Source organism: Hirsutella rhossiliensis, assembly GCF_020360975.1.
Source record: "Hirsutella rhossiliensis strain HR02 chromosome Unknown scaffold00014, whole genome shotgun sequence".
In the NCBI taxonomy this organism is placed as follows: Eukaryota; Fungi; Ascomycota; class Sordariomycetes; order Hypocreales; family Ophiocordycipitaceae; genus Hirsutella; species Hirsutella rhossiliensis.
The window spans coordinates 707,122-727,658 of NW_025408680.1; the positions used below are offsets into that span (position 1 = coordinate 707,122).

A 20,537-nucleotide genomic window follows, 5' to 3' on the forward strand; every position below is an offset into this window, starting at 1 on the left:
TTACCGGTAGGTCCCACAGACGTATTCTGGCATAAGAACGGGCGAGGGTTCTTTTGCTCGTATTTAGGTAATAGTATTGGCCTTGATTGGAGGCCAAGCCCTGCCTTTTGCTCTAGTCTATGTTGTGTATCTGCAAGTCTAAATTAATGCTCATTAGACATATCTACAACTCGTAACGTCGTGGCGCCGCCTCGGGTAGCTGCTCTACCTGGCCTGCGTCGAATTTGTCGTGGTGAAGTAGTGATTAACATTAGGATACCGATCAGAGTTCCCGTAGGCATCCCCCTGGTAGCTGAGGTAGGCTGCCGCGTTGGGTGCCGCCGGGAACTTGCGCCTGATTTCCCGCTCGTCGCCAAATACCCAGACCGTGTTCATGCCCATGGCGGCGTGCTGCGCAATGTGGCAGTGCATCATCCATGCGCCGATGTTGTCCTCGGTCACCCTGACTCTCCAGGCTCGCCAGCCGGCCGTCGTCTTCGGCACGCCCTTGGTGGTGTAGCGGTACAGGAGAGTCGTGTCTCGGCGAGCTGGGGTGAAGTCTTCAAAGCGCCTTTCGTTCTCCTCCGCGTTGTAGGTCCCGTTGCCCGAGCCCAGGTCCCAGGCGTGCTCGCCGTGGATGTGCATCGGGTGGACGTCATAGTTGCCCGTGATGCCTCCGTTGTTCTGCCACACAATGTCCAGCACCTCGCCGACTCTGGCGGGAAAGGTCTTGCTGTGGGGGTCAAAGCCGCCGTGGTCGAGGGCGAGCCGATAGTCGGGCGCATTCCTGGACCCCGTGTAAATGTCGACGAGATAGGGGACCTGGTTGGCCGCCGCTTGAACGTCCTCTTTCCAGGCGAACCCGTTTTGCCTGCAAGTTCTCAAATTAGTCGAGTCAACAAGCGTATGAGGAATGCGAGGACCACTTACACCCACACCAAGCTGCCGTTGAGCTTGCCGTCGACGTACTCGCCGCTGGTGAGCATCTGGTTGACCTGGATGGTGACTGTGCGCGTCACCTCCCCGAGCCGAGGGAACTTGCGGCGCGTCTCTTCCAGCTTGGGCTGCAGTTTGTACTCGAGGTAGTCGCTCGTCGTCTGCGGCAGCTCGACCGGCGGCTCCTCCGGCAGCGACGCGACCGAGGCCTCCGGCTGCTCGCACAGGGACATGCGATACCTGAGCAGGGCATATCCCTTGATGCTCTCCGGGCGCTCGCGGCTCTCGTACCGGACCCAGAACTCGGTTTTGCCCGCCTCCTCAATCTCCTTGGCCGACTTGGTCCGCAGCCGGTAGCTGAAACGCTGCCCGGGTGCGACCTGCATGTGGTCGACGGGCACGGGCTCGGTGTATGCGCCATCCGCCTCAACCACCTCGAGCCTCGAGTCCTCGAGCCTCGAGTCCTCGAGCCTCGAGTGGTCCTCGATGCCCATCTTTACCACGGAGAGGGCCGTGGAGCCAATGACGCGCAGCCGGTACAACTTGTCGGGCTCAACCTCGATGACGTGGGGTTCGCATGATCTGTCCGTTGCATTGTCGAACCCAGACTTGCCGCTTTGGCCCTGGACCAGCACGGCCTGGGGCTCTCCCGACCACTTGAAGGGATCTGCCAGCAGTCCAGCCTCAATGGTGTGGTCCTCGGCGGCGTAGTAGTCGCCCAGCATGAGGATCACATCTTTGCCATACTCCTTCTCGGCCTTCGTGGGGTCCTGCTCCTCGACGATCAGAGCGCCGTGAGCCGTCAACAGCTGGAACCCTACGTGCGAGTGGTAAAAGTACGTTCCGGCGTCGCCAATGTCTGGCCTGATCTCATAGTCGAAGAAGTAGCCAGGGGCAATGGGCCACTGGCTAACCAAGGGCGTCCCATCCGAGAATGGGGCTGTCTTTTGGGCGAGGCCATGCCAATGCTGCTTCATGTCAGCATTGCTTGATGCCGAGTATAAAGGTTCAAAATTACGAGCGGGAACAACGTACCATGGTGAGGTTTTGCTCCAGCATGCGGTTATACACACGGATCCATGTTGTCTGTCCCTCTGTCAGGTACAGAGGGGGGCCCGGGGAGGTGCCATTGACAGTGACCGAGTGTCTGCTCTCGCAGTTTATTGTGATGTCGTCCTCACTGGCCACGAGCACGTAGTCGGGCTGAAACTTGTGGTCATGACACTGGAGCTCGGCTCGCACCCCGAGCAGGAGCAAAGACAGGGCCGCAGCTGCTCTGAGCATCTTGATTGGTGGTTGGTTGCGGCTGAATCTGGTCAGGGTAGCAGACCAAACTTCACCAAGAAGCGGAGTTGGATAGTCGAGAGCAGCGTGAGGGTGTCGTGCGGATGGCCCCCTTCTCCCTGTTCCCAATAGGCCGTCCCCCGTCTCTATAAGTAAACGGATGGGAGGCTAGCTGCTGAACGGGAGTCAACATGCCAGGGCCTGTCCTGGCCCTGCCGGATCAAAGCCATGTGTTCAGCGAGCGGCATGGGTACACCAGATGAACGGCTTCCAGAATGCATTGGCAAAGGTGCCAAGCAACTCTGGTCGTCTCACAATTGTGGGAATTCCCCATCTTGATGTCACCAAGCATCCAGTAGCCGGCATATCTGCAGAGACCAGAGCCAGCCCGTCTGGCCGCCTTTTGCTTGGCTGAGGGAGAAGAGTGTGGGGTTGGGTGAGAGAAGGCTCCCATGAATGGAGGGGGGATCTGCATGAACCGTCCCCTTGATCGTTTCCCGCGCTTATACGGCTATCCATATCTTGACCGAACCTGTCCTAGAGCCATGTGAATCATCAAATAGGCAAATTACCGTGGTTCCTGCGCGGGCTCCAGTCCGTTGGCATATCTTCCAGAGCCAGCTGAACCCCCCCTTCATCACGAGCCCCTAATCTCGCAAGCCTCTCTCCAACACTTGCATATGCATCTCGACTAAGATCTGATAGGGCAACATCATGCCTTTGTTTGCAACTGCAACATACGTTAGCCTTGCAGATGAACGCTGCGGGCCGTTGAGCCGAACGAGCTTCTATGGGCACTTGTCTGTTCCGGATGCAACAATCCATGGCCCCGCGCATCATCCCAGTGGTCCAGGTGACTCAAACCTGCATTGCATGTACGCAGCCTGAACTCCTTCTCTGCGGCTTTTGAAGTCTTGAGTAGATCGTCTACATTGCCCCTAACGGGAATGGCTTCAATGTCAATCCTGCCTGCCCCCTCCCTTCTCAATTAGAGTCAAGTGATAAACGTTGGGCTGACTTACAATATGGACACTAAGACGGGGGGATGGAAGCCTTGCCGCGCGTGATGGGGAAATCATCAAAACTCCAGTCGCGATTATAACTCCAGCCTCTTGGTAAGACACGGTAACTTAATTGCGCTGAAACAAGACCGTGTTCTTCTTCCCCCGGTTATCCCGCTAATACAAGCCGACAGGGGGTTATGGTTTATCCCACTCCTCTCTATCTATCTCTTCGTTTGGAATAGCCTTGGCGCAGATACGCGTCTTGGGGAAGCATGGAGCGTCGGTCCTGGGATGACCCATCGGCAGCAACAGTCCACCGAGGAGCCTCCAATTTCACCTACGCGTACTAAGAGGCGAAACTATGCTCTGAAGCCCATGGCGCCTGGGCAAGGTATTCCTACCAAATAAACTCTACCGTAAGAACTCACAAGATTCGAGCGGGAGCCTCATCAATAAGTGGGTGCTAAGCGATCTGTCCTCCTATGGATTCTATCGTTGGATGCCCCCGCCACTGTCGATTGCTAAGTCTGCCCGAATCTTGTGAGTTCTTACGGTATTCCGCTGCCGAGGAGCGCACGGAGCCGAGTAGAGAGGCCGCGGGATCCAGTCTGGTCGCCGAATGACCCGGCATTCATCCCGCCGACATGAATCAGGCGCCGGCAGGTTGCCGCCGATAGCAGCATGCCGACGGTGCATGCAGGCCATTGCCGTCCAGTCAGTGGATTGCGTCAACCTGCCGCTCCGCTCGCGCCTCGCCCTCTTTACAAGTCTTCGATGCCAGTGCATGCATGTAACCTACCAAGCTTGAGACTCGAGTGAGGCCACATGGCAACCGCACATGTCGCTGGCGACTCGGCCGAGCAGAGACAGTTGGGACAAAGAGGCGTGCGTATATGGCGCATGAACGAACATGTTCGGTGTGCGCACGCATGCATAAAGCGACTGGACTCTGGCGATGTGGAGGATACGGCGAACAGACCACGTTCGCCCGGTGCGGGTGCGCTCCTTTGCGGTTAAGGGGTAAAGAGATCTCAGGGCCAGGCGAGGTCTTGAGAGAGACAGAATCGGACAAAACGAACATCACATGAGCGACGGCAAACCCTCGTTCCGTTGATGAGCGGAAGTAGCATCTCGGACCTGATACCTGTAGGGAAATTATCACTCGCTCAACCTCGAGGCAATGAGAGCACATAAAGCGACATAAATACGTCGATACGACCGTGATGGCACCCCGATGGCCGGCCCACTCTTGCGAGTCGGTTCAAGGCCACGGGAGTTGTCCTCGTGGAATCGGCCTCGAACCGGCCGTCAACTTCACGTCTTGGCGAACTGCCACATCAAACAAGCATCAGTGGCCTGTGCAAGAAACAGAGTCTCAATGCCAGAGCGTCACCACAGATGACACGGAAGCTTCACGCCAGCGGCGAACATGGCGCCCACACACTCCCGGGCCGTACCAGGCGCATCCCGGGTTACGAGGGCGAGAGTGGCAATGGTAACCTCTTTTTCTGGGTCCGTTCCTGAAGGCTCCCAGAGCCGTCGGCTAAGATAAGATGGCTTTGTGCTTGTACGTGACTCACGGCTGCGCTGGAACCGCCAGAACGTCTGGAGAAGGCCCAAGAGCGCACAGACTTGCAAGACCAGGACAAAGGCACTCACTTATAGCGGCGCGCCCTGCGGTCCGCCAGCGAACAGAGGCGACGGCCTTTAATGAAACAAGGGGGTGGTGTAACTTATGCCGATGCAGCAAGTGGCGGTACGGACGCCGGGCTTCGTGCCCGCAATTCTTCAACGCCAAGCTCCCAGAGAGAGGGGAAGAGTGGAGGAGAAGAGTGTGTGTGCTGGCTGCGACCAGGCGTGCTTCAGGGCGAAACCGAGTCCGCGAGCCCCGAACAACTGCCCCCTCTATCCGTCCGTTTTGCTTTCATCACCGGAGAGCCGCGGCGGACCGACGACGACGATCAGGCACTTTGCCTCCTCCCCCCCCGGGGCATATAGATGGGATATTAAGGCTGTGCCCCCCCCCTCGTCTGGTAACCCTCCTCTACCAGCCCGATTTTCCTCCTTTGTGCATGAATGCCTAGACCGAGATCCCGACCTCTCCCTCACCATTCGCCGGCGTCACCCCAACTCGCCGTGATTTGTTGGTAGCCTACTCGACGGGATATCCCTGCGTGCCACGGCGGCTTGATCGACTTCCGCGACTCCGCCTTCTGTAGCAGCTGGGGGTGCGGACGGACGTGTACGATTCAATCACCCTCTTACATATAGACGGGATGCTGTCGTCGCTCGCTATCCCGCACTCTCGTCCCTTTCCCCTATACACAACATTGATGTAGCTTTTCGGTTTCCTCGCGGCTCATCAGGCACTCGGCAGCTGGTGCTCGGACATTGGAATCGGCGTCATGGCCTCTTCCAACAGTATCGACCTGGCCATCGCGGTGCCGACATTCATCGGCTCGCTCCTGTCCGTTGTGGCAACCGCGGTGGCCATCTCGCTGCACATAGTCAACCCCCCCAAGCGGCATTTCCGCCATGCCCTCATCATCAACCTCCTGGCGGCTGGTAAGAGGATCCTCATCTTACTTACCCCCATCTTTCATGATCAGCTCGTTGATGTTGTGTCGTGGGACAGACTTCATCAACAGCCTCAACAACACCGTGTCCGGCGCCATTTCGCTGGCCAAGGGGCACAAGGATGGAGGCGACGTCATCGACTCGGCTTGCATAGCCAACGCCTGGATAGGCCAGTTCTCGGTCCAGGCCGTCGACTTCAACATCCTCATCATTTCCATCATCGTGCTCTACACCGTCATCAACAACCGACTCGTCGCCGAATCATCGACCAAGGCCACCATCATCATCTGCCTTGCCGCTTGGATACCCGGCCTTATTACCAGTAAGCTGCTCCATCGAAAGGGAAACGCGTGTGGTTCCGCTCACTCACGCGCTCGAATAAAGGTTTCATTGGTCTCGGCACGGGAGCGTATGGACATGTGAGCGGAAACTGGTGCTGGATCAAGTCCGAGTTTCTTGGGCTTCGCTATGGGCTCACTCACGGATGGCGCATTGCCATCTTTGTGGCCACCATTGGCATCTACACCTACATCTACATACACCTGAAGCGCATGTTTGGCCGCTTCCGGGTCAGTGATCCCTCGACCGGTAACACCATGTCCAGGGACCGAACATTTATCGACCACGCCGCCGAGAACTCGGACACGCAGCACATTCTGGTCCAAAGCTCCTTTGCCGTCTCGCATGAGCTCGATGAGCGACTGCCGAGGACGGACTCGGTCCACGAAGACATCCCCCTCGAAACGGCGCCGACGGGAAAGACGACGTTTTGGTCCGTGTCGGCCGACGACAGCTCGTCCCAGGCACAACCAGGCAGCATCAACAAGCCGGCGCAAGTCAAGATCGCCCCCAACCAGCCAGACCAGGACCGGCCGGCCTCCAAAATGCCGGCCCCGCCGAATCTCAAGAAGATGTTGATGATGAATGGCTATCCCATCGCCTATATCTTGCTGTGGCTCCCCGGGATGATCAACCGCTTGACCGAGTCAGTCGGCACTTCGCCGCGCTGGCTGCAGGCTCTGCAGTGCTCGACGCAATTCATTGGATTCGTCAATGCATTCACCTACGGCTTCAGTGAGCATCTGCGGCGAGTCTCCCGGCGATGGAGGAAACGAAACGGGTTTACCCGCACAAGAGGGTGACCGGAACTGGCTTCAGGTCGTATTTGCTATGATTCAAAGCACCAGACGGCCAGTCGTCTTGGCGATGAAGTCGCCACCCATACATAGGCGCTCAGGGGTTGAGCAAGTCAGGCCCCTTGATACCAGATCCTGGAGTCGGCATGCATAATACGCCCCCAGAGCCCCTTCGCTGCACAGGGCAACCGCAGTATCATACCCTGTTCCGCTGCCCCCAGAATCTTCAGTACATGTACTTGGCTCGGCCTTCAAACATGAGGAGTGCCCTGGTGCAAGGCCACGACTGAATGGGGCCGTCACTTGACTCGACAGCGCCCGATTTCTGCACTAAACGCCAAATCAAGGACATCCAAACAGACCTTTTGATACAGATACCCGCGAGTTCGACCGGGAACGCCTCGGTCATGTAAATGCATGTAATGAGCTGAGGCAGTTCGCTGCTGTTGCAAGCCGTACCTCGAGGTTGGGGAGGGCATCTTTGCGCAGGACCCGAGGGCGGTCGGACATAATATCTAGTAGATGGCACAGCGGACATGATGAAAGTAATTGGTACACTAGAATCATAGTGTGTATCCTCAGCTGAGGCCATGACATGAATGGAGATGTCCATTCTAACAACTCACTCGGCGTTCAGCCATATACAAATTAACTGTTGCAGTTTGCGGTCCTTCAATTCGTACATACTCCATGAGACGCTCCCGCCTGAGCAGTTGAGCAGATGCGATCGATGCTACCAGAGATTGCCTTTTCCCAGACATCTTGATAATCGTCCACTCCCAGACGCTCCATGCGAACTTGGAAGCTTGATTGACTCGATTAAGCTGAACCATGGAGACTGAGATAATGCAGCAATCGAACATGATTGGCTGTGATGAACATCCATGAGCCCCTTTTCTATAGCCTGCTGAGCTATATCTCTGCCGCTGCATTGCCAATATTGGCAAAGATTTGTGGCGAGGGATGTCCGGCTCTCTGACCGTGGGTGGGTGCAGCCGATAACACGAGCAGTGAAGCCCCGGCTCGACTGCCTTGTTCGCTTTTTGGTGTGAAAGGAGCTCTACATTGGAGACAGCGAGCATGGCTGCGGAGTATATGATGAACGGGGCTCATATTCACGGGGGATACATGTATTCGCGGATCGTCAAGTCGAATACACGTATGCAAGCACAAATGAAGTTCGGATGCTTTTATTAGGGCATTATTCGTGTCCGTTATCGATCAGCTCGCTTCATCCCGCGGGCTCACCGGCACCAGCACCATCCAGAGCGAGCCGGCAGCCAAGGTCAATATGGCAGCCTCTTCGACCTGCAAGGGCGATATGTGCACTTGCAGAGCCTGTAGCTGACCAGCCGCACTGTCCTTCTTGGCCCCGCGAGCCAGGTCCAGGAGCGTGTGGACAGAAAGGCCAAGAGATCGAGCGAGGGCGGCCGAGTCGACCAGCTGGGCTTGGAGACCGCGAGCGTTCAGCCACTCCTTGTTAGCCACCGCCGCGTAGGCGGATGCGCGCTCGAGCGGAGTCTGCGGCCTTGTTGAGAGGGCACCGAGGGCTGATCCCGGGAGCTGCAGAGCCGTGCCCGCCGCGCCCACAGCCGTGGCCACGGGGATGGAGACGACGCCCTCGATGAGCCCGAAAGCGGCGCCGATGAAGTTGCCGCGGCGGGCATCGTTGGCGATGCCCTTGCCGACAGACTTGGCGTGGGTCATGACGCCCTTGCCAAACGCCTTGGGCCCCTGGCTCAAGTGTTGGGCCACTTCGCCAGCGTGGCTGATGGCACGGTCCGAGACCTTTGCCGTGAGAAAGCCCGACATGGTCTCGAGGAAAGAGCGCCAGCCGTCTTCGGTGATGCCGTAGCGGAGGAGGGCGACGGGGTAGGCCTGGACAAAGGGGGCGACCGGGTCCGGCACGGCCTGGGGGATGGCAATGACCCGGTCGCCGTCGGCGGATGAGCTCGAGCCGCCCCGGGCCTCGTACGCCGGCAGCTCGGCATTGGACGGGAAGTTGAAGGGGTCCGAAAGCGTCGGGGCTTCGGCGGCGGTCGAAGCCACTTCCTCGTAGGCCGGGGCCGGGTCGGCCGGCTCGGGACTCGACGGACCCGCTTCGGAAGCAGCCTGCTCGGCCTTGCCGGCTAGGATAGAGCCCTGCTGCGGGGCATTGTTGTTGTCTTTGGCCATGGTTGAGGCGAGACAGACAAAAAGGGCCGTCGTATCGGGCAAGGAGGGCCGCTGGTCCCAGACTCGGATGTCAAAAGCACAAATGTCTCACGTTACATAACGAGAGGCGGCCGCATACTCCGTACACTGTGGCTTCAATGCCGAGTGGGAGGATCGGACAAACCCCGGCCTGCTGGTGATTCGACAGGAAGACCCCCAGCCGGCCTTTGGCTCTCATCTCGTATTTTTTTCCTGCTCTTCCCCCTTGGCCCTTCTACCGTTTGCCGTGAAACGGTAACTTACGCCGTTGCCGACTCACTAGATTAAACCGTCTTTCCTTCACCGAGCCCGACACACTCGAAAGACCCAGCCCGGCTTTTTGTACCAAACGTCTGGCGACTTCGATACGCCACAGCCAGCGATGATGGCTTAATTGAACGAGTCAGAATCACAACGATGACGACGACCTAATTAATGAGCCTAGGCTCGTAGGACAAGTACATTAATTCGGGCTCGTCATCCATCTCTCAGCCCCAATCCATCGGCCCATTGTCTTGTGCCAGGTCGTAGTCACTGTGAGATGCGGTACACAAAGCCGGAAAATGTCCTCCCACCTACAGCCACCGTCTTATCCGACAACGGCGTCGGTTTTCCTACATACGGTAGCTCAAGGTTGTCGATTAAAGGCATGTAGAGAGTGACTTCAGACCTGGTATCAATATTGATGGCGGCTCAGCTGACTGGGGGTGTCTACGACATTTCAATGTTGTCTAGTGGTTTTCCCTATTGGCGGCATCCCGGTAATATCCTATGGCTGGGAGCTTGGTAGATGCTGCTTACCCAAGTGGAACAAGGTCAGAAAGTGTCGTGGGAGTTTCCGAGCACTCACCAATGCTCGGTCTGTCCCGGATAGCTGCTCACATTTCAATTCACATCAGATTATCCTCGCACAGCGATGGAATTGATGTTATGGCGTTCCGACGCAGTCTCGATTTGCAACTCAGAGGGAAAGAAAATCAGGACAGTTCAAAACAAGCCCATGAGCAGCTGGACTTTCACGGCAGACCGTGCCATTGCTTAATTACCCACACCATTGGGTGCTAGGTAATGTTAACGATTACGCTATATCGCATCACCATACCGAAGTTAGACCCGGTAGTTCCTTTCGAGCATCAAATATTTTTAACCAGGCCTCTTCTCCTACATATCACCCATCACCCGCGTCCAAAGAAGCCCATATCCCTTGACCAACCGACTTCACGGCATGGACAGGTGGCCGAAAAGAACCTCGTACCGGGATTGCCCGCGTCACCTTCCGCCGTATAAGAGCATTTAGCGAGCCACTGGCTGTCTTGGAGGCTGGAAAGAGCCACGTTTACCAACCGAAATGCTAGCAAATCGTGGAGCGAGCAAAGGTTTTTTTAGTGTGATGACCCTGCAGAGGAGTGTGAGCAGGTTCCTCAGTGAGTCAAAGAAGCTGCGGGACCGCGAACAAAATTGAGCAACTTGATTGACGGCACGCTGCTCCACGTCGCAACGGTTCTCATCTGTAGGGACGGAGCCACCAGTATGTATCGCTGCACTGCCTCTAAGATGTTGAAACGCTTTAGGCTCGAGAAGAGGTTAAGTCTCTCAGAAACCAGGAACATCTGGGTGCCAGAGAGATATTGCGGATCTCCAAGGCTCGTTGGGGCAGATTTCTAATGGAAAGGCCAGGGTTGAACTGCTTTATAGTCCCAATCCAGCTGCAGTGGTGCCACACTGAAATCGATTCTTGCACTCTGTCTCGTCTACCCGCATTGCCTACTTCCGCTACCAACCGTCTATCCTCCTTCTACTCTAAATCCCTAGGTTTTTTTACATCAAGGAAGGTACGCCTTTAGACGAGGACGGGAAGCGAGACGTCTTGGGCCAGCCCTTGAACCAGTCTTCCTGCCAAGTGCCACCTGTGCTCGGCATTCTCCCTGTGTCGTATAACCTGTCGAAATTCTTTACGAGATAATGCCGTATCTGACAGCGCATGGTAAGTCAAGGGGAGCAAGAGTGACTTACGCGCTAGAAAGATGATTTCCTCTTGGTTGAGAAAGTTCATATAACAGTTGCCCGAGATGTTCATGTTAGAGAAGAACTTTATCCCTACTACCTGCTCCCTGAGGTGCGAAAGACTTTTGCTTTCAATTTCCCCCCCCAATGTTGCGCAAAAGCTCCCCACAAGCTTCCAGGATGCACGAAAACAAAATTTCGTTTAGTCTCTTCTATGCATTACTTCTTGGTGCGCCCTTGGAGACCGAGCTCGGCTCCACTGGTCCTTCTACTGACGACCGTGTGGCTACCAAGACGCCTTTAGGCCCTTAGAAGATACTGCATAGATCTTGATGTTATTTTTACCCTTAACCACGCACACTTGGACTCTATTCACATTTGGAAGCTCAGCAGCGATCAAGGTCATGAGTGCAGAATGTTTTATCAAAGATACCATCCCCATGGTCTTGCTACTGGACTTGGTCACCGAATCTTTCCAGGTGGTTATAGAGGTAAAAGCCATGTATACCCCCCTTGTAGACTATAGGGGCATATCAGAATGAAAGCCCTATACGAATAGAGACAATCTCTTTCCGCCGAAACGAAAATATGTGCCGTGCGGAAAGAACAAGCACGTTGACCACTACACATCGACATGGAGCCGGAACAATTGCTGAAGGGGCTTCGATGGGCTTTGACAACGATGCTTTGCTCCTATAAGGTGACAGTTTGTAAACAGTCACCTATGTTCCGAGCCAACAGAGGCAAGAATACAATATATGTGTGGACGCACAATGTCTCGATATCCCGACTTGAACTTCGAACTCCAAGGAACAGGTAAAACCCAAATTAACGAGTATCAAGTTTCCGAAATCATGGACTCATGTCGTGCTCCTCAGACCGTTCAAATGATGGGACGCTGCGCCATATGTACGCGAATGCAGTCGAATCGCTCTCAGTATACTTCAAGGTGATGCCAAGGTCTGTGTCGGTATATGTTCAAATTCGAAGAGCGGCCGTGAAATCCTCCGTCTAATCATCCAGCCCAGGACAGTCCTCCGATATTATGTCGACGATTTCATCGTAAGGGTATGGATCGATCCATATTAGGTCGAAGGCGTACTTGGGGTACTTTTTCACGTGTCTGGCTCCTAACGCCTTTGCAATCTTCTTGATTCGCTTGTGCTCCCAACTGATATGGAAAGTTTTATGTCAGGTATCCAGACTTGGAACTCGCTCGTGGCCGTGGCCACTGCCGGTGCGGTGGCTTACCAGATGAGAATGTTGCCCTTGCCTTCGTAGTTCTCAACAGCGTCTCGGACGCAGTCAATGTCCTTCTTCCCACAAGATGTGTCTATTTCCAGGCCGAGGTCGCTGGCCAGAGGCGCCACCGTATCAAATGGACGTTGTCTGAAGCCACCTATCCGCGACGCGGGGAGAAAACATCAGCGGCAGGCAGGCAGATGAGACGAGCAAGTCACGACCTGGGACTTGGCGGGCCGCGTCGACATGGGAGCATTAGGGACTGACTTTTCTTGGGTGTCTCCGCCATGATGTAGCCTATGTCAAAGTTGGAATTGTCGCCGAAGACCGACCGAATGCATTGAGCACGCTTCTTGCCCTTGGGGCTCAGAGTAGGGTTATCGTGGCTTGGGGGCTTCTCGCCGTGGCGGATGAAGAAGACGGTAGGTTTGGCGGCTGCAAGAGCTACGCCGGTCAATAAAAGAAAGGATAGCAGCTTCATGTCGAGATGCGGGTGTTTAGGTGATGGAGCAGACGTCTTCGGTGGATATTATCCTTGGTTGTCGATAGCTTCCATCCGAAAATCCTACAAGTCCAAATAATTTTGCCTTAGCCCTTTAATGGCATTATTCCAAGAGCACGAATAGGGCCGATGGAAGAATGGCAGTGGGAAAGCAGTGCTGTTCTGGCGCCTCAGGTTGTTCGACGAAGAACAGCCCAGAATTCGACGGCGAATCGGCCTGCTTAAGTTCGACATCTCGTCCCACAAACCATCAAGCCCCCCTGCGTCATTCTGGCCATCCGGACGCGCCAACCGCCTGGGGTGCGAAACATGGCCTATGGAAGAGCTTGGTCACACGGGGTTGATAGTGCACAACGCTGACGATGTTTTGAACCATTCGCCACTAACAGCGGTGGCTGCAGCATCCAATGCCGTAGCGAGGGACGACATGGGCTCGAATCCTGGCCACCGATTCGCTGCAGTGAGCTCTCGAGCGGTCACGGGTCTCTTTACAAAAGCAAGGAACCACTTGCAGAACTTTGTGCTTGGCTGGAGGGATCAAGACGGCGCTCCGCATCAGAACCACCGGCCGTCACAACTATTTTTAACCTTGGATATCCGACACTTTGGGTAGGTGAATGGGGATCAACAGTGCCGGGATTCGGTCATGTTGCAGAAATACGCCCCTTTTAACCGGCAAGCCCGTTGGACGGTTCATCGGATGTCCGTCAAGGGGGCGTAGAAGGATAGATAAGCGGCTAAGCGGACCAGCGAATCATCCGCCACCGCTGACTTTGGGAAGCCGTGCTTTTCTGAGCACGTTTCTTTGGCAAGACTCCGAGTGGTCCGTTAGATTGGATGTACTGCGGGCACGAGGCCCTCAGCCTTAGAGCAGGCAGGGTATGATACCAGTCTAGGCATGTCCCTGGACATCCCCCCAGCCCCGGAAGTCGAAGATGTCGTAAATACGGTACAACAAAATTCGTGGATTTTTTTATTACTCGGCCGACAGGTGTCCTGAGAGGCGGCCGACCTTGCTTCGGATGTGCGACCCGACGGATACATAGCCATGTTCAACTCCATCTCTCAAGGTCCTCAGCGCCTGTTGTGTCACCGCTGCTTTCCCCTCCCTTGCGTACCGCGTCAAAAGGCGGTTTGGTTGCCTGGAATGGGCACCCATTTTCGGACCAACCGCACCGGTGAGACTAACTGCAGGCCCGCATCATGCGTGCATGGATCAACGGGACACGATTCTGGGCGACTACGGAGCGAAGCCAGAACAGATTGGAAGTATCAGAGTGCTCTCATAACTGCTCCTCCATCGCTGAGCTATGCACGTACATTGCCTTGAACCGTCTTCCGTTGCTGTCCACGTCCAAATCTCCCGCCACGGGCTGTTTTGAGCATCTGCAGGCGAGTAGTTAGGATCGCTTCGGGTGCCGATACCACCACACCATGATCTCACGCATTGATCACGTTGGAACAAGCGATAATAAGCACCTTCTTGTTATGGCCAACTCTGTTTGTGAAGTGCTTACAGACAGGCGGTAAACCCACATGCCCCTGGTCTCAGCATTATGTCTGCTGCTTACTGTGCTTGATCGGAGCGGGCGAGCCCAGGTATTTCCAGTGTTTTTGAGCATTCCATTGACTTAATTCATCTTGGAGATCCGATGCAAGGCTTAGGATTGTGGGATCATGGCTGTCGCCCCTTCGTACTTTAAGCCAAAGGACACATCACAATGTACATGATCGGGTGCTTCTCATGAGTAAATACAGCCTCGAAGGCCTGCCGGTTTCTCTTTGCCATTTTTTTCTCACATGGATCTGAGCCTACGTGACGCACATTGAGCCTGGATGTTGTCTTTTCATGGTCATTTTTTGTACGAGCCACATCATTGCGTCGTCATCATGTTCTAGACCGAGTCCGGTCTCTTAGAGAAATCCCAACCAAGAAAATGTGTTCAGCGACCTCGGAAGCGTGACCAGGATACCATCGTACCTACACCTGCCTCCAAGTTTTGTGTTGTTACTTGGTGTTGCCGCAGCCAAGCCGGACCGTGAGCCGCCAAGGTCGGTGAATATTGGCGCAAACCGCGTATATACATACATACGTACGCCAGTCTTTGATCCAAGTAAACTCGCCCAATATCAGCTTGCATTATGGCAGGATAGGATGGATGTGTCGTCGAGATGAGCGTTCTGGACACAATCGCTTCGTCCAGACCGGCCGCTCAACTTCTACCGAATTGCTGAAACCAGTCTCTGAAGCCGCTGCATTTGGCCTACATTGTAGCCATGTCTTGGTTGCGTCGCTCTAGCCGTGGTCGATGGAAGTTAATGGCTTTTCCTTGTCCGAGGAAGCGTTAGAGCTCAGGCCATCAAGAGATCCCGCGGCATCAAAGCGCAGAAATGCCTCGAACAAGCCCTTTCGTTCTGCATTGCAGGAGTTGAGGAGTCCTCGGGCTTGGCTTCCACCGGCAACTTGTCACGATCGTGCCACCTGGTAATGGAAGGTCAAACTAGAATCTGTCTACCATTCCATGCGATCATCACACACCAGGTCAACGTCAAACCTTTCTTGCCTCCGCCACACTTTAGATGGGGAATTGAGAGAAGCGACAATGTTCCGCAGGTCGGTAATCATGCCTCCGGGGCCGCTAGCAAAGACCGTCGTCCGGCCCGATATCGTGGAATCGACGAAGTCGCCGAGCAGCTGGCGCAGGTCGGGGTGTCTATTGCTGCCGGTCCCGCCGATGCGATGAACGGACAGGTCGTCGTCGCATCCGCCGGCGTTATTCGAAGAAGAGTCCGTCGCGGCATCGGTCTTGGCAGCGGCGGTAGAGTCGCTGTCTCTCGTGGCAAAGAGTCGGATCCTCAAATTCAGCGCCGTCTGCGACCTTTGCAGCGAATCCATTTCCTCCCGCACCCAGTCCACGTTGTCCAAATGTCTCATGGCCCAAATCAGCTCGACCCTGCGATCCGGCATCGGTCGCTGTCGTGCCAATTGGAGCAGGACAGGGAGCACATAGGCGATTCCGGTGCCTCCGGCCACGCAAATGATGTTGTTGGCGTTGCTTCCGTGGCTCGGGGCCACTCTGGCCATAAGATCCTCTCCGTACGGACCCGTTAGAATTACCGAAGTCGTGGGATCGTACGACGAACTCTTGGTGGACTCATCCGTTGACTGCTTGCGGGCAGCAAGGCCTGCTAGGTTTCTAGTCTCTCCTGATTTCGCTCTGACGATATAGGAATGCCGGACGCGCCCGTCCCGGAGAACTGGGACATTCAAGGGAGTGAACGGATGCGACTGCCAGATGCTGCACTCGGCGAAGCAAAGGTAGAAGTGCTGCCCGATGACCCAGGGATCTTGTTCGTTGTCCAAGTCAAGGCGGATGACATCGCCGTGCTGGTCGCCCGAGAATCGCGTCATGGTCGCCTGCGAGGAACTGAAGCTGGGCTTGAGGCCGTCAGAAGCCCAGGGATGGTATTGCAAGAGGGCGGTGCGGACGAAGCGAGCACCCCTGTCCAAGCCCCAGAGGAGAAGCGAGGGGATGAGGAAGCACTGGAGCTTTTCCCAGTGCGCCCAGCAGGCGCCGATGTAGACCATGGCCAGAACGTAATGGGCCTTGCGAAAGAACTCGTACCCGGTGCGGCGGATGGCCCACGGGGTGCTCAGGACAAACATGAGGGTGAGCAGGAGCATGGCCACGATGCCCCACACGATGTAGGGCTGTTTCACCCACTCGAGCGCAACGGTTGGCTGCGGCTGGTAGAGTCGAATTTGTATGATGCACCAGCCGACGGTGTGGAGCGCGCTCTGGACGAAGATGATGTAGCCGAGCCATCGGTGCAAGAAGCTGAAGGTCTGGTACGGCAGGCCGGTCAAGACGGACAAGAGGGACTCTCGGCTGCTCAAGAGGACGGAGAGGGGCGTCAGGGCGTAGGCCAAGACGCCGACCCGGTCGGACCAGGGGCCCAAGCTCGTTCTGGTGTTGAAGATACCGGGCTTGTTCTTGACCGGCGTAACCCACGTGTTGTAGACAATGCCGGCGAAGCTCAGCACGAGCAGGTATCCGGCCAGGATGGCCAAAACGGAGACCTGGAGGCGCGTGGTGCGGCCAAAGAGAAAGTGGTTGGCGTCGGGGAGGAGGTAGCGCCGGCGGAGGGCGGCGAGAGTCGCGCGGATCTTGTGGAGTCCGCCCCGGGCCCGTCCGGATCCCGCCTGCAAGACCGGTCGGCCGAGATTCCTGAGGCAGGCCGATAGCAAGAGGATGGCGCCGAGTGTTGCCCACAAGATGCCGGTGTAGAGCATGCCGAGGTCGTGGGCGTTGTAGACGACGTCGAGATAGGCGCAGGATCCGGCATCGTTCTTGCAGGGAACTACGCGGTTGGGATAGCCCCAGTGCAGCTCGAAGGCATCTGCATCCGAGTGGTTCTGGATGTGGCGGCTGTCGAGCCGGTTAATGGAGGTGGCGTCCATGTCGTCGAGCTGTGTCGGGTTTCGACGCAACAATTGATCAAGTCCAGCCACAAAGTCGACAACGGCAGGATCCCGGCGATGGTTATCTGCTCGGGACAAGGGTATCAACGCATCGACATGAAAGGCAGAGCGGCGAGATCAAGGGAAAAGTAGAGAGCGAGAGCCATCAAGGTCGACGATGGATGGGACGCCACGAGACTGTCTCGCGCGAGCCGTCTGTTTCTTAATAAACGAGACGTTTCTCCAGCTCATCCCTTGGCGAAGGAAAACAAGGGGCAATGCAACTTCGCCTATTCGCTGTCGGCATGAAACACTTTGACGGCCAAGAGGGAAAAAGAGAAGGATAATCCAAGGCCCAAGAAGTTTCGTCCCATGAGGCACGAACGGCTCATGCCGGTACTCTAAAATGTGCGCGCGCCCAGGCGGCAGCCAATAAGCAGCATTGCAATGGGCCTCCCGTTTGCGGACAGACGGACATGCCGAGCAGGAATGAGCAAGTTTTGTGGAGTTCCCGTTGGCTGGAGAGACCTGGGCTTCCGTTTTCCTTCGTACTGAGTCGGTTTTCATTGCATCTTTCTCCAGCAGAGAGCGTCGACTCGGCTGGTTTCATGTTTGTTGGTCGAGGCTAGTTGAGAGAATGTTTCAAGCCCAGCTGTTTAAACAAGCTCCCCCCAAAGACCTTTAGAGCCTGATCTCTTTTGAGCTCTTTTTGCTATTCAGCTCTGTCTCTCGCGTTGCCTTCCCGCTCTCCTTCTCGCTCAATTGCGCGCGAGGCATCGGGTGAAGAAGAGGCGAGGGCGCGCTGGATAACAGAGACAGACACACTCCCGTAAACTCATGACCGCCGATTGAGTCCGGGCCGACTGCGCAAAAGCCTCTCCATACTCGTCGTTTTCCTCCTCCTGATCCGTCTTGCTGCAATTGGCGCTCAAGAACATCGCCTCCGCGCTCCACGCACGCTCTCACGTCGTCGAAATCGACAAGTCGCCATCATGGAACACATGCACGGAGGCATGGGCGGCGGCGCGGACAGCTGCAAAGTCTCGGTACGAAGACCCTGATTCTTCCCTTGCCCCCTCTCCTCTCCATATGGCCCCATCCGTCGCAGCCGGCATGAGCTCATCCGCGTGACTAGATGTTGTGGAACTGGTACACCATCGACGCCTGTTTCCTCTCATCGAGCTGGCACATCAAAAACAACGGCATGTTTGCCGTCAGCTGTATCGGCATCGTCCTGCTCGTCCTCGCCGTCGAGTTTCTGCGGCGCCTGGGCAAAGAGTACGATGCCTTCATCCTGCGCCAAGCCCGGCGCCAGTTTGCCCACCAATACGCCGACGTCAAAAACTTCGACACGCCTGTCGTCACATTCCGCGCCACCTTTCTCCAGCAGTTCACACGATCCGTCATCCACGCCCTGACCTTTGGCGGAGCTTACATTGTCATGCTCCTCGCCATGTACTTCAACGGCTACATCCTCATCTGCATCTTTATCGGTGCCGGCCTTGGCAAGTTCCTGTGCGACTGGCTCGTGGTGAACATAGATGTGGACCAGGGACGGAGCGCTGAAGGGCAATCTTTGGTCAAGGGCATCGAGGAGCCCAGCGTTTGCTGCGGATAAGAGGGCACACCTAGCATTGGTGTATGAGTTTTACGAAAATAGTATCCAATAATGACATGACCGACTTTAGTACCATGAAGAAATATGGCATTGACTACAAGTAGACCAAGCTCTTCAGCCCCCATAGTGTCCCCGGGATATATTCTATTGACAACGTCGTCTCTAGTACCAAATGGGCATTTATACGCGTATCAGAGTTGCCAGATGAAGACATAATTCGTACATTGGCTGTAAGGCTGGACAGCCGGCATTAAGTAACCTCCTCGTAACCCCTAAGCGCGTGTCCACCGATGTGTTGGAACATGCGGAAACGTAACTAATTAAAACGAAGAAATAGGATACATCATATTGCTTACTCTACATATTCATAGGTTGGAGTACTGTAGCAGAGACTCCCAGTATCCAAAGAAAGAATCAAGCTCCTCATTGCCCCCCTGCTGTCCTTTACAGCATCATGGCGGCGACGGCCATGACCACGGCGCCAGCGGGAGCGACGAGGGCAGCGCCGGCGGTGACGATGGGAGGCTGGCCGGTAGGGACAACGGTTGGAACGCCAGTGCCGGTGGGCTGGGTAGGAGGGTTCGCAGGGCCGCTGGGGATGGGGTAGGTGGCTCCAGTCGTGGCGGGAGCGGTAGGCTGGGACGAAGTCTCCTCGACAGAGGTAGCGGGAGCGGAAGGCTCCTCAGAGGCAGGAGAGGAAGGCTCAGCAGAGGTAGCGGGAGAGGAAGGCTCGGCAGAGGTGGCGGGAGAGGAAGGCTCAGCAGCGGAGGAAGACTTGCCGCCGCCAGAGTTCTTGCAGTTCTCCTTGCTGAACTCCTCATTGGCGCTGTTGAGGACCTTCTTGAGGCCGCTGGCGAGGCCCTCAGCAATGGGCTGAGCCTCCGTGGGGACCTTGTCGACGACGGCCTTGATGAGAGCCAAGGAGCCCGAGTTGATGGAGCCGACCTTTTCGCGGACAAGGTCGCAGAAGCCACCCTTCTCAATCTGGGGCTTGCGGCTCTTGAGGTCCGAGACGAGCGTCTCGCTCTTGGACTGGAGGGCCTTGACGGGATCCTGGAGACCGAGGGCGTCGGTCAGGGTCAGCTTGTCGGAGCCCTTGACCTTGGACTCGCTGTCCTTGAGGGAGGAGATGAGCTTGTCTGCCGAGTCCTGGACGGGCTTGGCGTCGCCAGAGAAGCCCTTGACAGCCGAACCGAGCTTCTCGATGCCCTGGCCGACGGCGTTGACGGCGCCAGTGATGGTGGCAACATCACGCGCGAGGACGCGAGTAGGGGGCTCCGCGAAGCGAGAGTAGGCCCCGGTGGCCAGGCAAGCGACGGTGACGGCGGAGAACTTCATGTTGAGATTGAACCGGTAAGGGGAGTCAAAGTCGGACTGTTCTTTCTTTGGATAACGAGATATTTCAAAGTACGGGCTCGTGAGAATGCAGGAACGAGCGTGTGCACTGGAGAACAATAAAGCTAAAAGGGGCCGTGGGGGAGGAGGCTGATGGGGTTATATATACTCAATATCATAGCAGACGCAGCTGGCCCAAACCCAACGGAACCGGATACGGGGCCCTCTAGCTGATCAGGTCCTGCCGGTATCATCATAGCATCTG

At 56.0% G+C, this 20,537-nt stretch overlaps 7 protein-coding genes across 7 annotated transcripts; 2 read left to right on the forward strand and 5 right to left on the reverse strand.

Annotated features, from left to right (window-relative positions):
* Positions 1 to 204: 204 nt before the first annotated feature.
* HRG_09961 (multicopper oxidase domain-containing protein) lies at positions 205 to 2,199 on the reverse strand (the record flags this gene model as incomplete). Its single annotated transcript, XM_044868432.1, has 3 exons — positions 205 to 850; positions 910 to 1,883; positions 1,951 to 2,199. The coding sequence occupies 3 exons, from the start codon at positions 2,197 to 2,199 to the stop codon at positions 205 to 207; spliced, it is 1,869 nt and encodes a 622-aa protein (XP_044716429.1).
* A 3,409-nt stretch (positions 2,200 to 5,608) lies between these two features.
* On the forward strand, positions 5,609 to 6,922 carry HRG_09962 (G protein-coupled glucose receptor regulating gpa2 domain-containing protein; the record flags this gene model as incomplete). The annotated part of the gene is made up of 4 exons (XM_044868433.1): positions 5,609 to 5,768; positions 5,839 to 6,102; positions 6,165 to 6,333; positions 6,385 to 6,922. The coding sequence occupies 4 exons, from the start codon at positions 5,609 to 5,611 to the stop codon at positions 6,920 to 6,922; spliced, it is 1,131 nt and encodes a 376-aa protein (XP_044716430.1).
* Positions 6,923 to 8,137: 1,215 nt separating this feature from the next.
* Positions 8,138 to 9,091, reverse strand: HRG_09963 (Subunit of the RNA polymerase II mediator complex; the record flags this gene model as incomplete). The annotated part of the gene is made up of 1 exon (XM_044868434.1): positions 8,138 to 9,091. One exon carries the CDS (start codon positions 9,089 to 9,091, stop codon positions 8,138 to 8,140), a length of 954 nt encoding a protein of 317 aa, XP_044716431.1.
* A 3,033-nt stretch (positions 9,092 to 12,124) lies between these two features.
* Positions 12,125 to 12,836, reverse strand: HRG_09964 (phosphoglycerate mutase family protein; the record flags this gene model as incomplete). The annotated part of the gene is made up of 3 exons (XM_044868435.1): positions 12,125 to 12,284; positions 12,365 to 12,512; positions 12,623 to 12,836. 3 exons carry the CDS (start codon positions 12,834 to 12,836, stop codon positions 12,125 to 12,127), a joined length of 522 nt encoding a protein of 173 aa, XP_044716432.1.
* A 2,533-nt stretch (positions 12,837 to 15,369) lies between these two features.
* Positions 15,370 to 17,319, reverse strand: HRG_09965 (ferric reductase like transmembrane component domain-containing protein; the record flags this gene model as incomplete). The annotated part of the gene is made up of 1 exon (XM_044868436.1): positions 15,370 to 17,319. One exon carries the CDS (start codon positions 17,317 to 17,319, stop codon positions 15,370 to 15,372), a length of 1,950 nt encoding a protein of 649 aa, XP_044716433.1.
* Positions 17,320 to 18,311: 992 nt separating this feature from the next.
* Positions 18,312 to 18,937, forward strand: HRG_09966 (ctr copper transporter family domain-containing protein; the record flags this gene model as incomplete). Its single annotated transcript, XM_044868437.1, has 2 exons — positions 18,312 to 18,365; positions 18,455 to 18,937. 2 exons carry the CDS (start codon positions 18,312 to 18,314, stop codon positions 18,935 to 18,937), a joined length of 537 nt encoding a protein of 178 aa, XP_044716434.1.
* Positions 18,938 to 19,381: 444 nt separating this feature from the next.
* On the reverse strand, positions 19,382 to 20,275 carry HRG_09967 (hydrophobic surface binding protein A domain-containing protein; the record flags this gene model as incomplete). The annotated part of the gene is made up of 1 exon (XM_044868438.1): positions 19,382 to 20,275. One exon carries the CDS (start codon positions 20,273 to 20,275, stop codon positions 19,382 to 19,384), a length of 894 nt encoding a protein of 297 aa, XP_044716435.1.
* Between the last annotated feature and the right edge of the window lie 262 nt (positions 20,276 to 20,537).